This window comes from Calypte anna, chromosome 8 (genome assembly GCF_003957555.1).
Source record: "Calypte anna isolate BGI_N300 chromosome 8, bCalAnn1_v1.p, whole genome shotgun sequence".
NCBI lineage: Eukaryota > Metazoa > Chordata > Aves > Apodiformes > Trochilidae > Calypte > Calypte anna.
Window position 1 is genome coordinate 12,494,227 of NC_044254.1, and position 25,378 is coordinate 12,519,604.

At 35.7% G+C, this 25,378-nt stretch overlaps 1 protein-coding gene across 1 annotated transcript in view; it reads left to right on the plus strand.

The window, feature by feature from the left end:
- DPYD (dihydropyrimidine dehydrogenase) overlaps positions 1–25,378 on the plus strand; it is a 340,069-nt gene that overhangs the window by 97,970 nt on the left and 216,721 nt on the right. Inside the window, exons 5-8 of the mRNA XM_030455551.1 lie at positions 5,864–6,025; positions 14,935–15,131; positions 19,661–19,742; positions 22,555–22,642. Of these exons, the coding sequence (XP_030311411.1) occupies positions 5,864–6,025; positions 14,935–15,131; positions 19,661–19,742; positions 22,555–22,642 (529 nt within the window). The remainder of the gene's footprint in view (positions 1–5,863; positions 6,026–14,934; positions 15,132–19,660; positions 19,743–22,554; positions 22,643–25,378) is intronic.

Genomic DNA, 25,378 nt, shown 5'->3' on the forward strand with positions numbered 1-25,378 from the left:
AAAGGTTGGTGAGAGACATAGGATTATGACAGGTGAGAGAAACAGAATGATGGTTTTCCTGTGCCAGGGGAACTCTGAGTAAATTAACAAAGGATATCTATATGCCATTACAAAGACTGTAGAAAATCATGAGTCACAGTTCATATGTAAAATACTGTAAATGGGATACTGTAAATACAATGAAGGATTGTAGAACTCAGAAAGCTGCTAGATGATTGGTAATAATTATATATAATGCATATATATAATGCATCACAATTAATCTTTAAGAACTACTTTCAGGCCCCAGTTTTTTCAAAGTGCAGTTTTATTCAGCTTTCTAGGTTAATTTTTGTGTATTTCAGGTCACTAAATAAATAAATAAAGCATTTAAAAGGAAAAGTAATAATGGTATTAAATTGATGCACTCGAAACTGACTTTTCTTGAGATGTCTGTTTGTACTTAGTGTAATGGAATGGCTGACAGCTGGTTTCAGTTGCCATAATGTAATTATGTAGAATAGACTTTTGCGATGACACTATGCCAATTAAGGAATCTCTCACATTCTAGACTACAAAGGACAAAATGACAGTACAAGATATTTCTTCTGTTCTTTTTCATAAAAAGATAGTGACACTGTGTGAAATTACAGTCCTGTTATGATGACACAAGTCAAATGATGTGAAAGATTTCTGGATTGCTTAAAAGTCATCAGCATTATAATATAGAATATGTATGATTTGATAAGTTGCTGTTATGTTTTGTTTATTCTTCTTTGGAAGATATTTTGAGGGGGGTTGACAGACTGGAGGCATTTCTAACTGGTGTGTGTCACTGTGAAAAATGCTACTCATATAGCAACATACTTTAAATAGTGGTATGTGGAAATACTTTAATTCAATACATCTTGAGTAAATTTAAAAGCCATTGCAGAACATAAAATAGGATAGAAGGTGATATTTTCCAGTATTTTTTGCTATGTATTTCTTTTTTAAAATTAAACCCAATCAAAAATCCTGAAGCCAGTGTGAAAATTTTTATTAGACAAAACATAATAATGCTTCATAATAATAATTCTTCATTGTTCTTGAGAAATCTGCACAATCAAAACATCTTCATGTGTAATGAATTTATATAAAAAGCTCTTGAACTGAATTGAGAGAAAAGATGATATAAGCATTTCCTGATTGTAAATGCAATTAATTCTGGTCTCTCATATTGATCCTATGTGTTTTAATAGGATTTTTTTTTTTTTTTAGTAAAAACTAGTCTCATTTGCATGCAAATTTTATAACGTTTCCAAATGATACATGTGGTGATCCTCCGCTGCCTTATTTCCACTGATCATTGATGTCTCTTTAAGGCTTGTTTTTATTCCCTGTGTTAGCAATGTAGTATTTATTGATGTTTTGATGTAGGAAGCCACAAAATACCCTATCCAGTTTTTCTGGATAATTTAGTTCTAGGGATGTGCACAGGAAAAAAGATTCTATAAAAAAGGCACGAGAAGACGTTTATCTCATTTAAAAATTCAGAAACACTCCTTTTAGGCTTGCTTCTTCTATGATGTCCTTAAGAAACTAGCCAACTGGCTCATATTATTTCAGCATCTAAAAAACTCGCTCCAAAATGTTAAGGTAGCTTGAATCATTCCATTCCCTGGATTCTTAGTCATTTTAATGAAGCTTCACTTTAATTCTGATCCCTACTCCTGTACAATATCTGCTGTGTAGTCACCAGCTTGCCAGGTCTTCATCTCATGTCTTCATCTCATTTGTGTGCAGCCTGCTACACCCTGGTTTTATGAATTATTACTATTTTATATATAAAATGTGACTATTTTTTGAGTGGTCTACCTTAAATGTCACCGGTAAATGTAATGATTATTAATACATGTTTTCAGCTTAAAAAGAAAAAAAAGTTAGCACAAAGTATTCACGTAACTAAACATTTAAGAATAGGTTACATATACTCCTGTACATATACTGTGCACTCTCATTACTGTAGTAACACAATGCTTTGTAGCTCTGTAACACAGTTTGTGTAACACCACTCAGTATAGCCTAGTAACTTACACTCTATTTCACTGCCAGTTTTTGTCAAACATTTTTCCTATCATGTTTGATACATGAGGTAATAAATCAACACAGTAAAGGCAAGATAAATTATTAAATAGAATGGAAGGACAAAGAAATGAAGCAACTTGAGCTAGGCTGCTGAAGTCCTGTCCACAGCCTGGCCTCTGTGCTGGGCTGTATCTAGGATATCAGTAAGGTTACTGGTGGACTCTTCTCCAGCTACTGCACAGTCATGGTAGCAGCACATGGCCACATCCTTTACCTGCCACTGGACATTATCAGTGGCAATGGGAAAAGTGGTTGCACTGGCATTGTGGAAGAGGGGCACCAGGGAACTGCACCTTTTCTGTGAGTACACTGAAAGTTTACCAGTGGTAAATTTGGCACAGGGTAAAATTGATGCAGGGTGAGTTTTTGTTTGCAGGCAGAGAAACAGTATCAGCAGTTGTATTTCCCTTTTCATCTTTAGAAGTGTCTGCTTTAGCACAGATGAAGCACACTAGCCAAGAAGTGCAGAAAACTTGCCCTACTGTTCCCAAAGATTAGAGGAATGATTTAGACTTCATGTGACTATCTTTTACAGAATCACAGACTCATTCTTGTTGGAAAAGACCTCTAAGATCATCAAGTGTGACCATTATCCTAACTCTATTGTGTCCGAGTTTTAATTTATCAGTAACACATATTTCAGGTGTTAAAGACTAGAAGATATATACTTTTCAATACAGCTTATCTGGTGTCCTAAAATTTTGTTTGGGAACATGCACTATATACCTTCTGCTACCCTGATTCAAAGACGATATTTCTTTTTTAATTAGGTGCTACAACTACTAGTGGTAGCAGCAACAACTCATTACCATTATAGCAACACCTCAAAACTTCCCAAATCAGGACCCCACCTTCTTATACTCCATCATGTTTTCCCTGCATTAGGAGGTTAGCAGTGGTTGGTCCCATTGGGACCTCAATCACAACCTCCTCCTTAGTGTATGCATGCATGACAGTTCTTAAAAAGGTTTTCCTAGATATCCCCTGAATGAACCATGATCTCAGTTCTGTACCCCCAATGATCCTGGTCCGATCCCTCTGTAGTCACTTACTACTTTCACATACCCTATGTTTCTGTAGCATAGATGTCCAAAGTTTGGTTTGAGCTTGCAAAACAAGTAAAATATGCCAGCTGTGAAGCTGCTTGTAGTGGCACAGCTCAAGTGTGAGAATATACTTTACAGATATGTAATAAAGTTAATTTTAAAACGTAAATAGTTTAACAGCTCTGCATTCTAGGCATAAGAACTAACTTTGTATATTGATTTTAATTAGAAAGCCTAAATATGTAGAAAATCCTTAATGAAGTTACTTACCAGAAATACATGTTTTTGTAATTGTTTCCATTGAACCAGAGTTGAAGATGATTAAAAATTATAATACTGGACAACACAGAAAGGGAAAATAAAACTCTCATAGGTAGTCAAATATTAAACTGAAAAAAAAATCTTTGAAAACTTTTTTGTCTTTGAATTACTGAGAAAAAACCCTACTACTAGTTTGTAATTATTCCTTTAGAGTGAAAAAAGGAATCCATTTGATTGCTCGGGCAACAGACATCCAGTGTCACTGAAGATGCTGTAGGGTATCCAGGCTGCTCTCCAATTGCTGCTTCAGAAAAATGTGGGTCTTCTGCATTGACTGTGTCACCTCTCCTGTCTCCATGGTCGTGTATCAGGGACGTCCCTAAATAGACATATATTTTGCTGCTGAATTGGGCAGCAAAGTGTCATTACTTTTAGCAGCTCTGATAATCTATGGCATATCAAAACAGTAACATTCATCTGGAAGAACAAAAATATTTGCTAGTATATACAATTTCCATTTAACTAGTACTTTATTATGTGGTAATAAATGAGAACTGGGGATGATAAAGTGCCTTACAAGTTACCACAGGCAGAATGGTTGAAAATTCTCCCAGAATAGTTGTGTAAAGGGATTGTCTGTTCAGCCAGAATTAGAATTTCAATGGATTTTAATAATGTATGAAAAAAATCATCTGGAAGTAGTACACTTGGGTAGCTTGTTTGTGTTTCTAGGTAAGAGGCATGGGGTCATGCTATGCAGTAGACCAGTATCTGTAAGTAAAATGATGAGTTGTGTCTACAGTTTCTTAAACATTGCCATTCTCTTGGGAATCTCTGGCATTTGGTTTTAATTAAAGAATTTTACGCTCAGTCTTCTGATACGCCTTTAGTGAATCTGAACCTCATAGCCTAGAGTCTTGTTACCCATTTTTGGTTACACTGTTGGATCTCGACACTGCTCTTTTTATTCCTAATTGGATTCTTGATCTGTGGGGCATAGCATTCTCTTGGAATAAACACTTCTATGTACATTAGCGCACTTGACAGTCACAGGCAGAGGGTCAGTGCATAGGGTCTACTGTGACCAAGTACTTCCCATCATCTGAACACTACATCTTCTGGATGTTCTGAGTCAGCTGTTATAGTACAGACTGGTAAAGATACTTGTTATAAAAATGTCATGTTACCCATGATTGTTGAAGACTGGAATATGGAAGAGGTGGTGGAAGAGGAAGGAGACAGATCATTTGTAGTGCCTCAGTTACTGCTTGTCGGAAAAGCAATAGATCCCAGCATTAATTTCTCATTGAAGAAACTTCTGGGGAACTGGTTCTGTGTGGTTATTCTAAGGTGTGCTGTACTGTCTTCTGGCTCTTAAAGAACAGTCTCACATTAATCCATCTTCATGGGCTTTCCTTGGTGAGGCTTTTAGAGTTGATGGGAAGAGTGGTAAAATGCAGAAAGAGCTAGAGTCTACAATTATAAAAAGCTTCCATATTGACTATGCAGAAGAAAAGATAGGATGAAAATTTCATTAATATAAGTGTAATGTATTTCTTCCCCTCTAAATGAGAATTTGGTTACTCCTTGTATTTACTTCGATTCTTCCTCTTAAATGAACTGTTGAGTCTAACAAAACAACCAGGAGTTGTTTTCTTACTGCATGAGGAACTAGGAGTTTGCTAATGTCCATTCTTTAGATTTTTATTATGGAAAGAGATCTTGCTTTCTCCCATATATCAGGAAACTGTTTCTTTTCTGAAGATGTATACCAAGTATTGGGGAACTGTGAAATATCTACATAACTTCTTTAATCAGTTCCCTGTTTTGCTATTTTGTGAAACAGAAAATTGTCAGCACTAACTGTATGAGGGTGAGAAAAAAGAATTCAGCATTGCAATATCTACAAGTAGCTACATACAAAACCTCTTCTCAACATAGGTCTGGGACAATTGGCACTACTGATCTGGTGTGAAGGACAGGCAAATCTGCAGAGATGGTGTGCATAGATGTGTAAAATAAGCTTTTTAATCCCTGTGTCATAAAGAACTTACAATCTAACTGACACTTTCTGGTCAGACCTCCAGAAAGGGTTACAATTCAGTTACTGCCCAATTGACCTAGAAATGTAGAAAGTAATTACAAATACATAGTGCAGACACAGTAGATTTTGAATGTAGATTTGTTAAGTTATTAAAAATCCTATAATCACCTCAGACCAAAGTTGCTTTTAACAATTTTGCAATCTAAAAAGAAAAATTTTATCTTCTGCAACAATTTTGCTGACTTTTTTTCCAGTGTCTTTGACATACTGCTGTATACTGTGTTGGTACATTTAAATAAGGTGTTATTAAACATATCAAACTTGTATTTTCTCTTGAATGTTTGAATGTTTGATGTTTGCTTCCTTGTTATGCCACAATCTTTTTGGTGTTTTTTTTTTCCTTCAGAACTACTATGGAGCTGCCAAAATGATTCTTTCTGACAATCCACTCGGCCTGACATGTGGAATGGTGTGTCCAACATCAGACCTCTGTGTTGGAGGCTGCAATCTGTATGCTACTGAAGAGGGACCAATTAACATTGGTGGATTGCAGCAGTTTGCTACTGAGGTAGTAGGAGTTGCAAATATATTAAATTCTTCATATGTACAGTATTGTTTAAGTGGTTGCCTTTGTTGATTTTTTTTTTAAATTTGATGCTAATGAAGGTTTAGCAAGTTAGAATAATTGTCCTTTTTCTTACAGCACATTCAGAAATTTAGTAATGCTTTCATAGTGCAATACTTTTGCAATACAAATAAGAACATACAAAACATTATATGTGAACAAGATGACTTTTGATAATAGTTGAGACAATTTATTTTATAGGGATTTATCTAAACCGGGTGAAATTGTGGATGTTAGGCTGCATAAGGATAGCAGTCAAGTGCTCCTCCATCTGTCACTGCATATTACAAAGATGTAGACTGTTCTGGAAATGGGGTAGATCCTGTAGAAGAATTAATGTGCATTTGTACTGGCTTTGGGGCAAAGGAAAAGTTTCTGACGACACAGACATTTTACTGTCATCTGTTTGCCAAAACTAAGTAAATAATGGTTTCAGATTGACCTGAAATATATGTCTGTGTGCATCTATCTAGATAAATTCTGATGTACACACATGAGTGTATGTGTAAATTTATTAGTTGGTGAAGCTATGTGTATATTTTGGCTACTGAAGCAAATGTTGCTAATTGCAGCTTGATGTCAGAAGCTTCCCAAGTTTCTGTTCAGGTGGATGTGCCTTATTTGTGACTGTGTAGTTTCAGTGCTCCAATTCTTGTCTGGTCATAGCTGGCACCTCAGCTGATCTATCTGAAGTATATTTGGGTAAATAATTGTGATTTTGATCTCTGTAAAAGTATAAAAGTTGAGGCTGTATAAAAGAAGTATTGAAGTCATATGCTTCTGTTAGGATTGTATGTACGTTTCTATCCAGACTTTAAGTAATGAGCCTATCCCTCTTCTGTATATTTAGCCATTTGACTGATGGTGTTTACAAGCATACAACAAAATTCCAGTCACATTTCCAAAGCCTGAGAAGGAAAGCTTTGCAGGAGAGACCAAAATAGAAATATGAAACAATATGGAAGTAACAGATATGTCTGTAAGGCCAATTTTTTTCCTCTGCTGACATTCATAGACTTCATGCCCCCTCCTCAATGGCTGCAGGTCATGATTCAACGAGCAAATATTGCTACTTGCTGCAGTTCTCCTTTTCTCTATTTGTATCCCTGATTTCTTCTTTCTGGGAGACTTTTAAAACTTCTAGAGCATCTGCTAAACTTTTCTGCTAGCCCTTGTTGAAGCTTTTCTCTCCTCTGTCATTTAAAAAGACATCCAATTAAATTTCCTAAAGATTGGAACATACAAGCATAAAAATCAGTACAGTTTGGACCCAAGTTCTCATTTACAGGATGAGGTTAGAGACAGTGAACTGTATTTATTCTATGTATGTATTCAATATTTGGGTTTTATCTATCAAAAGGCAATTTTCTTAACTTTTCTTCTAATGGCCTTTATTCCATATAGGTAAAAACTTAATGTATATGTAAAAACTTGCAAAGTGGAAGACTTAGTTTTTCCTAAAAAAACCTAAAAAACCAAACAAAAATAAGAAAAGATTAAACAGTTGTCATTAGATGATAAATACAATAGTGAAATATTGCTGTTTAGAAACAAAATGCAATATCTGCTAAAACTTGATTTGTCTTCTTTTAGCCCTAATGCTATCATTAATAGAGAGGAATTCTGGCTTGATAGATAATGCTAAATATCTGCCGTTTTTCTTCAAAAAGCTTTAGAAATCTATTAAAAAGCTCAGTACTAGCACAATGACTGATCTGAAAACACAGGGGATGCATAGCTCAGAATGACTTTGCTCCTGATGTTTCAAGTTTGTTTAAAGTGATATTAGTGGCAAGAGTTCTAAGAAAATAAAATAGTTGTACGTCTTTATTACCATTCTAACAAAGGTAACATTTCAGTAAGTTTTTCTGTTCTTAATATTTTTAGAGTATTTTAATTTGTTAAAATTGTTACTAACCTTTAGAGTTACTTCTGCTTAACAAATCATTTGTTTGTATTGTAGTGCTCATAATTCTTAGTAATAGTCAGTTTTGTAATGAATACTTTTTTTTTAGCTTTCATTTGGTTAAGTTTTACTGCAAAAATATGTATAGTTGAAAAAAATGGTATGAATACTTACAAGTAACAGTTATAAAAAATACAAATTAAAGTACTAAAGAAATTATTAAGCCGCTACTGCTCATACAAAAACTATCCTGGAAACTTTAAGCAAAGTGTGTTCACAACTTTACCTAAATGAGTAACTTAGCAAATTGTATAATTTAGGCATGCAACATGTGTTACTCTTAATGAGAGTTGCATGGTAATTCTCACACACTGTGTAATAGTTTGTCCCACAGGGGCTTATTTACTCAAAGCTCCATTGTGCATAAGGCTAATTTTAAAGTTTTTTTCCTTGGAATGAGTCTGAGGATCATACACTTGATGCATTACAAGAGCAAGCAATAATACAAAGGCAGAACTGCTAGCTGAGATAAAAGATAAAATTGCAGTAAAGCAGGAATGTGGGTTTAAAATGGAAAATATATGAGTATGACGTATGCCCCTTTGTGCTGCTGAACAATAACAGATCATCTGTTCATACTGCAGATAAAACTCCCTAATTGTAAAATATCTGCCTTGTATACGAACAAAAAAATGGCACCTCATGCTTCCTGCATTTTGATTCTGCCCTTCCATATAGTTTTGTAATTATGTTAGGCTTATCCCCAAAGTAAATTGTAATCCAGTTTGAAAAAAAACGTGGATTTTGACAATTAAATCTTCAGGTAGAAAACCAGGAAATGTCCTTTTGTATTTGTGATGTAGAATGTGTGTACTAGGATTCAGTTACCACGGTAACTGTTGTATCTAGAGAATAACATGGAGTAAAAGCTCACTATTATAAATGATGAGTGTCAAGGGCAGGTTACACCTGCTATTACACAGGTCAAAATTATATTAATGTCTTTATCTGTCTCCTTTGCCCAAGTACTTTAGAATCAGGAAACATCTCTGGTTTTAGAACACAAGTTCAGTGAAAATATACTGAGATTGCAGTGACAATACATACAGGCATGCGTTATATGACTGTCAGTCCCACAAAATAAACGAAAATTACTGGTTACTCAAGTACAAGTTTGTAAGCTTGCAGTAAAAGTGTGATCTATTACATTGTTGAGTATTAGTAAGAGCCCTCAATATCTTACATTTCTGGATAGACATCACTGAATCTAAAGGTTCTCCTGTGTTTCTAGTTAATCATTCTGCATGGAGAACTACAAGCTAAATACAAAATGTATTATTTTAATTATGACATATGAGATTTAAATACTGGATCATTTTAGTACCATGACTCTTATACCATCTACAGTTCTGATGATTTGCACATCTCTGGAGATATATTCTGGCTAGTGTTGCAGCAGGAAGAAATTGGAAAAGGAAAGCTGATATGGTTTTTTTTTTCCTGAAAGATGTATTGTATGAGCTTACCTGCTGTTCACCCAGGGGCATCTCAGCAGAGTGCCTGGGCTGGGAGGTGGGGTCTGCCAAGAGTCCTCCTCTAAGTGAAACCACCCTTCTCCCCCAACCCACCACAGGTAAGGAAGCAATGGCTGCCCAGAGGAACTGTGGAGAGGTCAGCTACACCCTTAGTCTCAGAGTCTCTCTTTTAGTTGTGTATTGACAGCTCTGATCAGTCTTGACATAAGTGAGAAGGAATTTGGTTCTCAGGGAGCTGCAGCTCCTGTACTTGCATGGCCTTGGTATGGCTGCCTGGACCCTTCACTGTAACCAGAATGGGTGTGCTGCATCAGCAGGAGAGGAGTGTTCTGAGGAGCTGAGATATCAGGGGAGAATGAAAGAAAAATCTATTTTTCAGTATAGATTTTTATTTTACACCTTTGTTTTCTTTTGAGACTTTGAAATCTGTAATAATTATAGAATTTTAGATTTCTCTGAAGGGGTGGGGTAGCTTTCTACAAGAGTTCAGGGGATGAATCTGAGGACTTCTGATTTCACAGGCCGATGCTGGAAGGCTTGCTGATATTTGAGCAAGCTTTATAAACTTCTCTGCAACATGTTTTGAAGTCAGTAAACATTCTTTGGGTTTTTTTAAGGCATTACATAAATGTTACTATGTCCTTTTTGGTGGTGCAATTCATGCAGTGCTCAGATATGGGTCTTAGATCCATGGGTTTTCTTGGGACTGGGTTAATATCAATGTATAATTGTTTTGTAAGTTTGAAAAGTCTTTAATGAGATGCTCTAGGCCCTAGTTGTGTCAGCCTTCACCAATTTGCATAAAAGTTTGCAGTACTATAACTTAGCTGTTAGCTTGTGGAAGGAGGATCAGCATGTGTTCATAACTAGCTCACATTTGTGGAAAAATATTTCCTGTACATCCTGTTCTATCTACTGCTATTAAATTGCATGTGATTTAACAACTTCAAGAAGACTACTGAGCATGCAATTTGCTTCATTTTTTATTAAAATCTGTGAAGAATATTATTTTCTCCTTTAAATTCTCAGCTGCCCCATATTAATGTAAACAAGCCTACAGATAAATATCCATGGAAGCCAGTGAGAAAGTTTGAAACCAGCACAATCGGTTCCTAAATTTTATAGATTTCATTGTCTGTATTTTTCTTACTGTGAACTAGCAAAACCTGATAATTCAGAATATAGTAAGATGATTCACACTAAAATAAATATGTTAATATGTTCCACACTAACCAGCTAAATACCAGCTAGATGCTGATGTCTACATCAGTAACTGTTTGGGATATCATTATCTTAGTGAAGGATACTTAAGGGTACAGCTGACTGATAAACTTATTGCTGTAGCCTTTTAAGCATCATCATGCCTCAGGAGTATAAAGGATTTAGCTATGAAGTCAAAACTTAGCTTACTAAAAGATTAATTTTTCCCACTGTCTGTTCCATTTTTTGCATATTTTTTTGTATTTCAGTCTTTTTCTGTTGATGAATGTATTGTGATGAAGATGAGATTAAACATATGCACTTTTTGCTTCAGAAGTATGACTACCTGTGTTTGTTTTGGAGTCTACACAACAGGCTTTTTAGCAGCCTATCTTATTACATAGGATTGGTTAAAGGCAATTTTTTTGTTCACATTTTAACACTGAGAGTAAACTTTCAGTCTTGTTTACTGTTTAATTTAACACATTCCTTATTATAGTCCAAAGATATAAACCAAAGATAGTTTTAAATAAAGGTGAAGCAGAGTAGAAATGTCTGACCATTTTTGAATTCTGCAAATAGATGGAAAAGGCTAGCTACATTATATTCCTCTTTAAAAAATTCTGATCGGAAAACTACAAAGTCACTGTAGTGAGTTACTTCAATTTATGCTAATTTAAATAAAACATGAGATAAAAATTCTGAATAACAGTTCTAACCTACTCTGGTGGTTTTAAATATTTTAGATCCATCAAAATAAATATCTTACTGTGCCATGAAATGATTTTCATCAGGTTAGCAAAATGTATTTCTCTGAGTCACCTGCCACTCTCTGCCAAGCATCACATCTTTTCATCAAAATATACTAATACTGCATGGAGTTGCATGGTGAAGAAAAGAACCAGAATTATGCTACTTGAGCCACTTTTCCCTGTCTTCATTCTAAAAAACAGAAAAAGTGAGTTGGCTAAAACTTTCCAGGAAAACTAAACTTTAGTCAGATGCTTAACAATTGAAATCACTGCAATTTGCTTAAGTGGGGAATATTGTGGAACTTTAATACAAATTTGCATGCAATGCCTGCAATTGTGCTCTTTATTGAGTATAATGAATGTTTCAGAGCAAAAACTAACCCCAGTCTGGTGAAAGCATGTTTGATTTGCAAGGGAGAAGCAGACAACCCCCCAGGTATCACACTGGAGAAAACATTGACCAGATAAACTCACACCTTTATGTGCTGAAGAAATTCCAAATAAACCTCTCAGTAAAGAGAGAATTTGTTTCCATTGTTTTAACTTTACCAGAATAGATTTGGTTTTGGGTCAAATTTTTTTAGCTTAAGGGCAAAGTCTCCGTAAGCTTTTTTGTAAACTGGGGTATTCTTTCTATAGGACCCTAAGGGACATGATGCATAAGAGGTGGGTGGAATGTGTGTGGATTTAGTTTTAGCCCTGGATGGTGATGTAATGGTTATTACATTGTATTTGATAAAAAGTTAAAGAATAAATGCCCATTAAAGTATCTGTTACTAGTGTGTTATTCGCTCTGTGTACAAAACAGAAACAGACGGAAAGTCAGACATGGGGATGATAGCTGGGGCTTTCTGCTGAGAGATTCAGTTTTTAAATTCCTTATTTGGTCTCATTTTTATGAATTGGTTTTGGTTAAAAAGCACTGCAAAACAAAAGAAAAACTCCATCCAAATGAAAATGAAATTTTCTTTTTGAAGGCAGGATGGACAAGGCAGTAGTATTAAACTTTACTTGTATCCTGACGATAGTCTGAGGAGACTGAAATTGGAGAGGTCACATGTAATGTGACATTGAACACTTGCTTGCTAAGTAGTCATATCTGCACACCAAAGAATATGTACAGAAGAGTTCCATAATATTTATGAATTACAGTGTAGGGAAACTTCCCCATGAGGTGAGTGAAAATCTTTTGAAATGCACTGAAGCAGTTTGCTATTTTTACAGTTACCTTGCCAGCCTTAGTATGCAAAACTGCCACTGAAGTCCAGATGTCAAGATATCACTGCATGGCCTGGCTGGGCTGCACGGAGACAGTTTCACCCTATTTGCAAATAGGCAGAATTAGAGTTGACCATTCAGCCTGAACTACTAGGGTTTTCTGCATGAATGCTTGTCTTCTGAAGCTTAACACTTCACTACTATAGTGCAGCACTTTAGCATAACATTTAATTGATGGATATGACTATTCGGTAATAAATATAAAAATATTTATGTTGACAATAAAGTAAGCTTAGTGATGATTTCTTGAGCATATGTGTATTCATAGGGTTCAATAGACAATAAACACGCAAGTTGCATAATTTGGATTACTGGGTATCCTGATGAAACAACTGCATGGGTCTTTAATGGAAATTTGATGTCATTCAAGCTATTTCTGTCTGAATGTAACAAAACAGACATGTTAGATCCTATTACATTTTGGTTATCACAGTCTAGTTTCAAGCACAATATAAGCTTTTCAGCCTGTGAAATCCATTAATAATCACATTAAACTTTCCCATATTGTATGAATTGTCAAGTTTAAGCAATTCTTTTTAAAAAACAATTACTTGTCTCTTGCTTCTTGTGGTTTGTTAAAAAGCTATGCCAATTTACAAAGACTGAGGGAATTTGACACAGAAATTTTAGAGGGGGAAAGATCTAATCATTGGTTTACCTAGCATGAGTGCTCAAGTGCACATGAAGAAAATGAAAATTGATTCAAAATATAAATGAAAAATTCTATTGATGAGTGGAATTGCCAAACTTGAACTCAAAGAACCTCTGCTTATGGAGCTCTAAGGAAAGCAAAAATTGTTGGTAAACTTGTTGGCTAGCTTAGATATTACATTAATTAAGACAACTGACAAGGCAGGTATTTTAGAGGGCTAATTAGTATTTCTGGAACACTGGTCTGCACTGAGATAGATAGGGAACAATGTTATCTTCTGGTAGTTTTTGAGGAGGAGTTTTGAGGTAGTTTTTATTATATGACTGAGAATCCCAAACTTACAAACTTTTTTATCCTTTTGTTACAATATTTGGCTTCTGCTACAAAGAGGTACTCCTTGGGTTAAATATTTTCCCTCTAATTCCTAAAATAAAATGAAGATTTTGGAAGAACCATGGTCTTCTATGCTTCTAATCGTTAGTAGCCTGCAAGGGCTGCAAGTCTATTGTTTCCTTTTATAATTATGCAAGGTAGAGATTCCATTTCTTCCCCTACAAAATACATAAATGCAGAGGACAATGAAGTCTAGCTCACTGAATGTAGAATATTTCTGCATTATCCTCTTACCTGCGTGCCTAAGCAAAGAACTGATTTAATGCAATCTGAAATAAACCATGTGACATTGCAACTAGCTTAAGGAGTCCTTTGTGTTGGGTTCTATATAAATACATAATATTGGTCAGAGATTGTCCTAAAGTTCTTTTAATAGTCAAGACTGAATGGAGCAGATCATCACCATTTTAAAGGTGAAGAATTGCGGCACAGGGAGAATGGACTAATTTTCAGGTATGCCTACAACTTCTGCACACCTGATTGTGAACTGGGAAACATCTGAAATAGATGAGCAACTAACACGAAATAAGTTCTGTAAGAATTATTCAAGAGGAGGAGTTTAAAGCATGGGTTACCTTTGAAATTACAACACTGAAGACTGGGCTGTTCCTAAAAAATTTTCAAAACCCCATAACATTAGTTATGTGCCACTTGAAAAATCAAGCCCTAAGTGGTTTATCTAGGGTCACACAAGATATCTCCTGAAGAAGCAAAGCATCTTCTCTGGAACTGCAGTCCTTTGTGTTATATGCAAAAATACTTTTCTAGTAGTCAGAACAATCTAAACCTTGTTTGAAAGGAAATTTTTGGTGTTAGAGTTTCTTTGCCAACTGGCTGACTTTACCTTAATATTTTGTTACAACTTTCCAGTTGTAGCTTCCCTGTAAAAGGTGAGGTACTGAAAGATCTGACTTCAGATGTTTCTAAGACAAAAAGAAATATAGATGGACCAAACCCTGGACCTAAAAGATCCCTCACAAATACACATCATATAATTTGGAATCTCTCTAATGTTACGAAGAAGTCTTCAATAATACATTAATGATATGGTACAGTACTATCAGAAGCTTCCACCATCGTACTTACAATAAAACTAAAGAGGAAATGTGTAACATGTTGAATGTGTTGCTTTTCAGGTGTTCAAAGCTATGAATATTCCTCAGATCAGAAGCCCTTCCTTACCTTCTGTAGAAGATATGCCTGAAGCTTATCACATGAAGATAGCTCTCCTTGGTGCAGGACCTGCAAGTTTAAGCTGTGCTTCCTTTTTGGCTCGATTGGGATATTCAAACATCACCATATTTGAAAAACAGGAGTATGCTGGTGGCTTAAGGTAAAAAACAGTGACAACGCATCACTGCTTCCAACGATTATAAAAAGCAAAGCACCAACTGAGCTGCTGGAGAGCAACAAAGGGGAAAGGGACCTGAGGGTGCTGGTGGATGGAAGGATGACCGTGAGCCAGCAATGTGCCCTTGTAGCCATGAAGGCCAATGGCATCCTGGAGTGCATTAGAAGGGGGTGGTTAGTAGGTTGAGAGAGGTTCTCCTTCCCCTCTACTCTGCTCTGGTGAGGCCACATCTGGAATATTGTGTCCAGTTCTGCACCCCTCAGTTCCAGAAAGACAGGGAAGTGCTTGGAATGGTCCAGCAGAGCGTCTTCAAGATGATGAAGGGAGTGGAACATCTGCCTTATGAGGAAAGACTGAGGGAGCTGGGTCCCTTCAGCTTGGAGAAGAGGAGAATGAGGGGTGACCTCATCAGTGTTTGTAAATATGTAAGGATTGAGTGCCAGGATGACAGAGTAAAGCTTTTCACAGGGGTTGACTAGCACCCCTGGGGCAATGGGCAATGATTATAAACTGGAACACAGGCAGTTCCGTACAGGTATTAGGAAGAATTTTTTCACTGTGAAGGTGACAGAGAACTGGTACAGGCTGCCCAGGGAGGTTGTGGATTCTCCTTCCCTGGAGATATTCAAAACCCACCTGGACACATTCCTGTGTGACCCTGCCCTGGAAGGGAGAATTGGACTTCTGAGGTCCCTTCCAACCCCTAACTTTCTATGATTCTGTAATATTGTGCAAACATAGTTTATACATGATACATACACCTTCACTAAAGGAAGAGAGTAGAAAGTTTATAAAACTTACTTTTTATTTCATTCATGGAATTCATCATTCAAGTTAAAATGGGTACAGTTGCAGGCAAGCTTTAATTAAAAATCTGGAGGTTATCTCCTATAATTTCTTCATATGACCTCTAAAATTCCAGGGTGCAATTGTTATCAAATTAACACTTTAGAAAATTAAGTCAGGAGTCATTTTCTCTTATCCAAAACTTTTAAAACATAATGAAGTACTTGTAGCCCTACAGAGTAAAAGAATGAAAATGCTTTCAATGTACTAATTACTGTAGAATTTTAAATTTAGAATGCTTTCATGAGCTACCTTATGCAAATAAAAGTGAATAAAACAGTGAATAAATCTATCATGTATTCTTGGACTTCAAATTTTAGTAAAGCATACCTTAAGAGTGAAATAACCCTCCTACAACTGTAAACCTTCAACAAATTGCAGATACACAAAGCAAGGTACCTTTCAAGTTTTTCTGTATGGGAAGCACTTGGCTGATATTTGCATAGTGTTATTTCCTTTACACGATAAATTGGGATTTTTTTAGCACTGTAGCAATGACTGAGATCTTATCTTGTAAGTTTGTTGAAATTCCTAAGTATAAGATAAAATATTTCAGAAACTGACTAGTGGATACCAACCCATTCAAATGAAAAAATAAATTTTGCATGTTGAAGGTGTGCTCATATTAAAGCATTCACAATATAAAAAGTGAAAAGAAACAGAAAGAAAGAAGGGTGATGTGCTTGCATTTCTCACTGCAGCATCACTGAAATCAATAGAATCGACACTGTTAACGAAATTGATCCATAATGTCATAATATCAAATACTTATTCAGGGCTCTGGAAGACAGAGAATCAATGTTGGAGATGCTGAGCTGATTACTTGCATTTTTCCTACTGAGGTTCAGAAGTATTTTACCTAATTATCAAGGGGTTAATACATAGACATTTAACTGTGGAGCTGTTTAACTTGAACTGGTTGCTATAGAGGGTTGCAAAATTTAGTGTATGAAATGCCTTTTCACCTGTTGTGTAGTGCATGATTTCTTGAGTACCAAACTTTAAGTGGTGAGAAATAATGAGATGTTCCTAAAAATGAAGCTTTATTTGGTGACAGGTTGGAGTCAGCAATATAATACAGTACTTTCTGCAGTTGCCTGCAGTGTTCACAGTCCAATGGTGCTGTTGCTTACTGTGCATTTGCATATTTGAAGGAATGTGATCTTAAGTTGCATCTGTTCTTCATGTTTTAAGTTGAATTCAAAATAAAGTTTAGTCTCTTCTACTGCAAAAAGCCTTACACTCAGTTTTGCTTTTTCTGTTAGTACTCTTCATGGTTCCACATCTGGCTTAAGGGTATAAATTCCTTTTATCCATATTTTAATCTTGGAACGGAAGGGAGGCTGGCCTGTGGCAGCAATCTGCTATTATTGCATTTTTAAGTATTTACAGTACATCTTTTAACAAGTTTGGCTTATTGATGGGTGTGTTTTCAAGGCTTCATAGATCACTGCAAATGGATAATAAGGCCAAATAAATTTTGTATTTGGAATCAGCTATTTGGAAGGGCAATTGCTGTGCCCTTTTTTAGTTTACTCTGCCTGTTTTTTGAAAGTGTTTCTAACTAGGATGTTCCTTCACAAACATTTTACATCATAGCTAACTTTAATGTTATGGTGATAGAAAAGTGTCTAGTGATCGGAGTGCCTGTAGTTGTGATATTTAAGCATAGCATAAGTCTGTGGTTGTCTGAACACATCTAATTTTTCATATTCACAAGCAGGTTTCCCTGCATTTCACTAGGTGGGTAAAATTTCTGCTTTATAGTAGATAAGAAGTGAGCAGATCACACTCTTGCTTAGAAACTATGAACAAGCTTCACTTCTTGTGTTCCTAGCTGAGTTACGGATTACAATGTACCAAAGTATTTCTCCCTCTAGGGCAGAGCTAAGTCCCTTGAGCAAAAGTAATTTGGATCTCTGAGAAGCAGTAAGAACCTGTCCAAGCACCTCTAAATTGCATCAGATTTAAGGAATTGGTGAATTTGTGGGACACCTCCCTTCCATTGTATCCCTCTTGTACCTTTGCTCCATTTTCTCTTTCCCCTCTGTCTCTCTCCATTGCAGAGTCAGAGACTGTCTTCTGCTGCTGGAAGAAATTGTTATCAGAATTATGATCGGCCTTAGGACTTTCATAAAATAATTTTTTTCATGGTAAATATGTGTTCATGTGTCCTCTGAGAAAGAATTGTTTGCATATGAACATACATGTTCATTTATATTTAAACAGACAAATATTTGGATCTACCTCAGAACACTAAATAAATGTTTAATAACTGCAAAAAGTGGTTTACAAATTCTGACAGTGACATAATACAGCCAGTGCTATTTTTGGTTCTTCTAGGAGTCATGGAAATGGCTTCAACAAAATATATAGGTGATGTGGAACTTCCCTTTTTAAATTAGATTTCTTTATTGAATCTCTGTTGCAGAATCATATTTATACATTAGTTTCTGCCTCACACACCTTTTCATTTAACATGACCTATGAAAGTTGTACTGTTATGACTGCCATTGCACTCTGGTCAGGAAAGGTGAAAAAACAGGCTGTATTAGAAATCATAAGGATGAACAGTAGTTTCTTTTTAACAAAGTTAAAGTTGATGTGATTTAAAATAAATTAATTCCTTCTGGTCTGTCAAAGTTAGATGTTAAAGATTATGTGGTCAGTAATAATATGTTAAATAAAGGCACAGTGAATCTCATATGCCAGGGGTTTGTTATGGAAATTATAGAACCATTAATTTGAAATCAGATTAGCCTGTGTGAACCTTAAAAATATCTGGGGACAGACTTCCACATATTTAGGTTTCTGCATATTCAGGTTAATTTGTCTTCAATGAAAAGTATCTAAAATACAAAATATCACCTTGTTTACCTGTAAGGTGTTTCGTGGCAAATATTCTGAACTGGCATGAGTAGATGTAATTTAAATGGAGATAAAGATCTGTACCAGCATATATAAATTGAGATTCTGTCCTTACACTGCAGTTTTCCCTTACCAGAGATCTAGGAATTCTGTGAATCTGGGAAGATGAAGATGTCATTCCTGCACTTCCCCAGGAGAAGAAAAATGCCAGCTAATAAACATTAAATTAAAAGCAGACTTGAGACCAAGAGCTGATAGAAAATTACTGACTTTATCCATCCTGAAAGATCAAAGAAATTTATCAAGTAGAAATGGGGGAGGATAAAGTTTTAAATACTGTTGCTTGAAATAGCATATACAACACTTAAAAAAAAAAAAAAATTTGATTTTTTTCTTATTGGATAACTTAATGAACTATTCCTAGATTACTTTGCTTTGTAGCCATGTTATCTCTTCTTAAATGGATGTCTTTATTTTTTTTAACGTAGCAAATTCTGGTGAACGAGAAGAATGGAGCTGAAGATGTTTTGGACCCAAGCCTTAAATATATTGTTTACCTACAACTGTGGGCAGGATTGGCCTCAAAATGCTGCATTCCTGGCCTAGATTTTTTACTGATGGGTGGATAATGCTGTTTTATCACTCTAACAATTTTTAAAAAGCCATCAGCCAAGCTTCAACACATTTCACATACATCGAAATTAGCTAACCTATATTATACGTGTTGAATGTTAGAAATAAAAAACCTTTCTTCCTAAAAGCTGGAAGAATTTCACGAGTGTCTTTATTTATTCTAGTACGTCTGAAATCCCCCAGTTCCGATTGCCATATGATGTTGTGAATTTCGAAGTTGAGCTTCTGAAGGATCTTGGCGTGAAGGTAATGAAAAATACATCCTTCCTATATATAGATGAAAGAAAAAAGAATGAGGACTCAGCCAAAGATTAACAGCAAAATGTCATGCATATTAGTAAAAAAACAATTAAAAGCTATGCTAGACAGAGGCAGGAAGATGCTTCCTCTTGCTTAGGGCATTTGTCTGTCTCCTGTCTGAATGCCAGTAGTTTGGAAAAGGGCAATCAATACTTCTCATCTGGCATGCCTGCATGTGATTAATTGTCTGTAAGAAACAAATTCCTAAATTGCTTTAGGGGTTCAGTGTAGCTATTGGAATGATTTGATTTTTTTAATAGAGTTTTTTTCCTGCAATTTTGGCACTTCTTAAAACATTCGTATTTTATACTTCTCCTGTCATTACCACTCCCTGAGTTTTTTTCTTAATAATTTATCTTACAGTCTTGCATCCAAGTTAATTCTATAATAAAATGTATCAATTTAAGTGAAGCATTAACATGACCATTTATTATAAACAATAACAGTCATTCAACTTCTTGGAAAGCAATAGTTATGCATTATTCTGCTAAACAAATGTGTGTTGTTTATAGAGAATGGGAACATTCCTTTATTGTTAATTCAGGGCTTGAGCTGAAGATTTAGATAGTGTTTACAATTTCTGCACATATTAATAGAAGTTTCAAATGTAGAATGCATCACTGGATCAAGTTTTTGAGGACCAGGAGGGATAATACATATTAAACATGATATTAAAGTGTTCAATGAAGGAAGAAATTCTTATTGGAATCTTTTGTGTTGGTTCATGTCGTAAAAGCAGTAGACTGTTGCCACAAAATCCAAGTGAGAACCTCATTTTGCTCAGGTTTTGGTAAAATACTGGTAAGCTGTATGATAAGGCTTTAAATGCTACAGGTCTATTTTTCTGCTCTAAAGATCCCTCTGCAGCCCTTGAAAAGAGTAATAGAATGGAGATTGAATTAGGGATGGGGCTAAAACCAGAGCACCTAGACAATTTTTTACAAAATTGCTGGGCAACGGCTCCTGGGAACCCTCTACAAAACTCAGTTCCCCAGGGCCCCCCATCATGCAAAGGTCTCCAGACTGGGCTGATGGAGCCACCGTGTCACTGTGCCCTGTGGGTCCCCTGCAGTTTGGAATCACAGCAGAGAATCTCAATGTAAATTTGTTTCCGGGCTCTGCCATGGTTTTGCAATTGACCCTCTGGCAGTCTGGTTCACTAAGGATCTTAGCTTTATACCTCTATAAGCTGGAAATATTTTCTGGTTGTTTACTTAAAGCATTCCAGATCTGTAGTGGAAGGCGCTGTATTGTGTAAATACTCAGTAGTGCTGTTTATTCAATTCTAATGAAATTAGTAAGAATTAGTCAGCTGAATAAGGATTATGGAGCTAGGCCCTAGGAGTATTATGAATCCCCACATAAAATAGTATTGCCATTTAAATCCTTCATTAGGTTTTCATATCATATGTATATAATAGGTTACAAAATGAAATGACAATTTATGGAATGCATTTTGTTGCCAGTGAGGATGTAGTCTGTATTCTTGAAAGGATTAAACTATACATGGCTTTTCCAACTCTCCTCAAATTTATACTAAATCTCCACAAAATGAAGTCAGCCTTTTTACTTTTAACCGATGGGAAAAAAACAAAAACCAAAGATGCACAATGCCATGAAAACTAAACTGTTAAGATGACAAGGTATTAGTGCTTACACAGTAGAGGGTAGCGTTTTGTAAAGTGAATAGACAAGTGATATAACAATCTGGGTGGACAACATTCAAGTTCAGAGAATCTGAAGTACAGGGACAAAAGCATTTATACTTGTGTCAAGAAGTACAAAATATCAGAAGAGGAATCACACGCACTTTATGCACTCAAAAGCCTTGGGGTTAGCAGAGATGAGCAGAAGGTGTGTGTGTCTCTGCAGTCGCATGACCCCTATGCAGGAGATAGCAAAAGCTCTTCCCTGTCTCACTCGTAACATCTTCAGTTGCTGAGCCTGTGCAGTGGCTGCTGAAAGCAGGGTTACTGGTGGAATATTGCAAAACTTTTTCAGCTTTTGCTTCTGGAATTGAATAATAGTTGAACTGAAACAATCACAGATTGTAGGTGCATTTTTGTTACTGTAACTTATTTTTTTCAAGAAACGAACATCAATCACCACACCCTGGGCATTGTTGTTCATCTAAGTTAAAATTAGCAATTTCAAGTCTAAATCAAACCTGATCTCATTTGTAATTTTGAAAATGTGTTTTAGGTTACCAGGCAGAACAGTGTGTTTCACAATGAATGATTAAGTCACGCTGTAATTTGCACAGAGCCTTCTTCAGACTTAATGCCATCTCTGCCCCAATCTTTTGCAGGCAGGTTTGCTGAACCAACAAAAATGCCATCGTTTTTGCTGTGAGTTTTGGCATGTACGTGTTCTAGTGGTGGTCTCAGTGCAAAATTCAGTCTGTGAGCTTTGAGGCTGCAGCACAAAGCAATACCATCCTTCCTCAGGGACTGGCGTTGTACTCTGTACAGCTGGATACCAAGTTCCTGATACTGTGTTTGAAAACTTTGATGTTCAGAACTCCTGTCAATAGAGAACAATGTCATGTCTTTTAGTTTCTTTATTTCTCTTCCTAAACTGTTTTTTGTTTTTTCTCTAGTGTGGTACCTTTTTAAAATCTGGCCTTTTAAGTCTGTCTTGGGAAAAAAAAACATTGCTTTGTTCACTAAAAGTTTCTGTGAAGATTTGGGGTACAGGATATGATAGAAATTGTTTTAACATTATCACATTAAGAGCAAGTAATCTTTAATTCTTTCAGATGATTTTTAATAAAGGCCTTGCAATGAATGGAATGACACTCAGTACCTTGAAAGAAGATGGCTATCAGGCAGTCTTTATTGGAATAGGTAAGAGCAGTTCACTGACCTGTGTTTTGTCATGTTGAAATGAATTATGTATAAGAATAAATTGTGACTTTCATCTGTGTTAATAACATGACATGAGACGGTTTCAGTTTGGTGCATTATGAAAGTATGGAATATGTGGAAAATTTTAAAAAAACAGGAAGCCATAGCTAGCTGTCTTAAGGCAGGTGTTTTTTAACGTAATCACATCTATATGATAGATTTTTAAACATGATGAAAATGTTGCTAAATGGATTTATTTATCTTTTGTTTAAATGGTTAAAAAATAGACTAAAAAAATTACTTGTAATTAATTGCAATATTGTCCCAGAGCAATACAAAAGTTCATTTTCAATTTTTGCAAACAGCTTATTATACCCACATAATTAGCAAGTCTATATGTAAGCCAGTGATACCACGCTTGGTTGCTTTTTTTCTTTCCTTCATATAAAGTATGTAACATCCTTCAGATAGGTTGTAGTGAAATGTAATAATGGGATGGGTTAAAATAAGTTGACTTTGGCTTATACTAAAACTGGCCTCACAGGCCTGTCTTCTCTCATGTGATAAAGAATTCCTGCACCTGCCTGCTATTTGAATCATTGCTTTTTTTTTAATGTTAGATTAGAATTGTTATCCATTTACAAGAATTTTGAAGTACAGCTGGACCCATTGCTACCATATGATAGGCATGTTGAACAGGCATCGTCTGCAGTTGGTATGAGGCTTAATGCTCTTTATTGATCTAGACGTTGCCTAAGTGAACATAATAGAAAACAAGTTGTCCAACTGTTCCTCCTTCCTATTATTGATTACAGAGATGTAATTCTTAGTACAGCGACAACTGTTGTTTGCCATCTGGGTATGCAGTATAATAAGCTTTGCAGGTCTTTTCTGTCATGTGATTATAGTACAGAGAATGTTGTGATTTATATAATCCTAAACCCTCACGTTGTTAGAGAACTTCTATGCATAGGAATTTTGATGTGTCATGTTTTGATGTAATTGTATACAAGGCAATGGTCCAACTTCTCTTCTTTGTTTTAATCTGTCTTTCAAACTGCTTTGTGAAGTCTCACCAATGAGGGATTCATTCATTTCTGACTCAGAATGCATTTCATGCATTTCTGACTCAGAAATTAAAAAAAACATTTCAGTTAGATGTTAGCGAAAATGACCACTGAGCACTACAGATGGGATTAGAATGTTTGTTTTAATTATGTAAGCTTATTTTCTTACCTTAATTAAGTTATCCTAATATAAAATAATTTTGATAGAAATATATACTGACAGCATTGTGCCATTAAGATGCTAGGTAAGGAGACACAACCAGCATTTAATAAACAAGAGAAGGTATCTGCTGCGTAATTCTCCTGTAAACCATGTGTTCTCTGATTGTATTAGGAAACAGAGGGCATAAATGCTAATGAAGGATTATGTGTTCCTACCAATTTTTTTTACTGGAAGTTATCTTGCATTTGTGATGAAGCTGATCTCTCTCTGTACCCCCATATCTGCCTCTCATCTCTATTCTACTATACTGTGTAAGACATTGGACAGTAATGTGGCCTTGCATACTGGTAATGAAACATGGAAGATAAACCTAGGGATTACAGATTTCTAAGGTTATCTATATTAATGCAAGAGAGCATTTATAAAATTTTAACAGCAGGTTTTCCATAATGCATCTATACTTTATATATTTTTGTGTTCTTTAACTACTGAACAAACATGTTCAATTAAATGTCACATTTGAACATTACCCTGAATCATGGAAGTAAAATAATGACATGCCACAGTTTATATAAAGTGGAAAATAAATATGGTAGTTTTCAATCTTACCTGTTAGTGAAAGAAAGGAAAAGGGAATGGGTATGTAAAAGAAGACAAAGTCTCTGATGGGATGAGGGAGTACACTATGAGAGATTTTTTTCATAGCAATGTGATTTTTGAAGAGCACAAAGTCTTAAAGAGCACTTTAATCTGAAAATTAGATGGAACTCAAGAATATATCAGTCAGGGCTGTACAAGAGTTCATGTGGGATTCATGAAATGGAAGAGCACTTGTAAATAGCCAGCTACATGGGGGCAGGTGGACTTATGAAGAGAACTTTGAAAGCTATTTTCTACACGGTTATGCATCAGAAAAAATCTGTTTTTTGGTGGGAATGCTGCATGAGGTAGGGGCAGTAGACTCCTCATCTGGTTCTGTGGAAGGTAAAGCATTGTTGATTGGGGTTTGAGCTCTTCTAGCAAGTGACCATATAGAAAAAAAAAAAAAAAAAAAAAAAAAAAAAAAAAAAAAAGAATAGCAAAGACTTTTTTGTGAGAGCTGTTTGGGAAGGTTTTAAAAGTGTGCTCTAGTCAATATCTTTGCTGTGTTTCAGATCTGAAGAGTGAAGAACTCCTAAGAAATTCAAAGACAGATACAGATTAACAGCTCTTCTCTAAAATAAATAATAATAAAAAAGAGGCTTTTCTTCCAGTCTTTGCTTACTGAGGTGTTGAGACTATGATAGTTTATCTTAAGGTGGCAGACTATTCAGCCAGGCAGCCTGGTGCGTACAGATCACTCTTTAAAGCTCAGAAAAACACCTTGTACTAGAGCTGAAAATGAACAGGTGGCCAGTGTGTGTCACCAACCTTTGCCTACTTCTGGGTTTCATTATGAGTATCACTTTACCTGCACTGGTTTTTTTTTGCGCTATCTTATCTTTCCCAATTAGGCTGTGGCTGTGT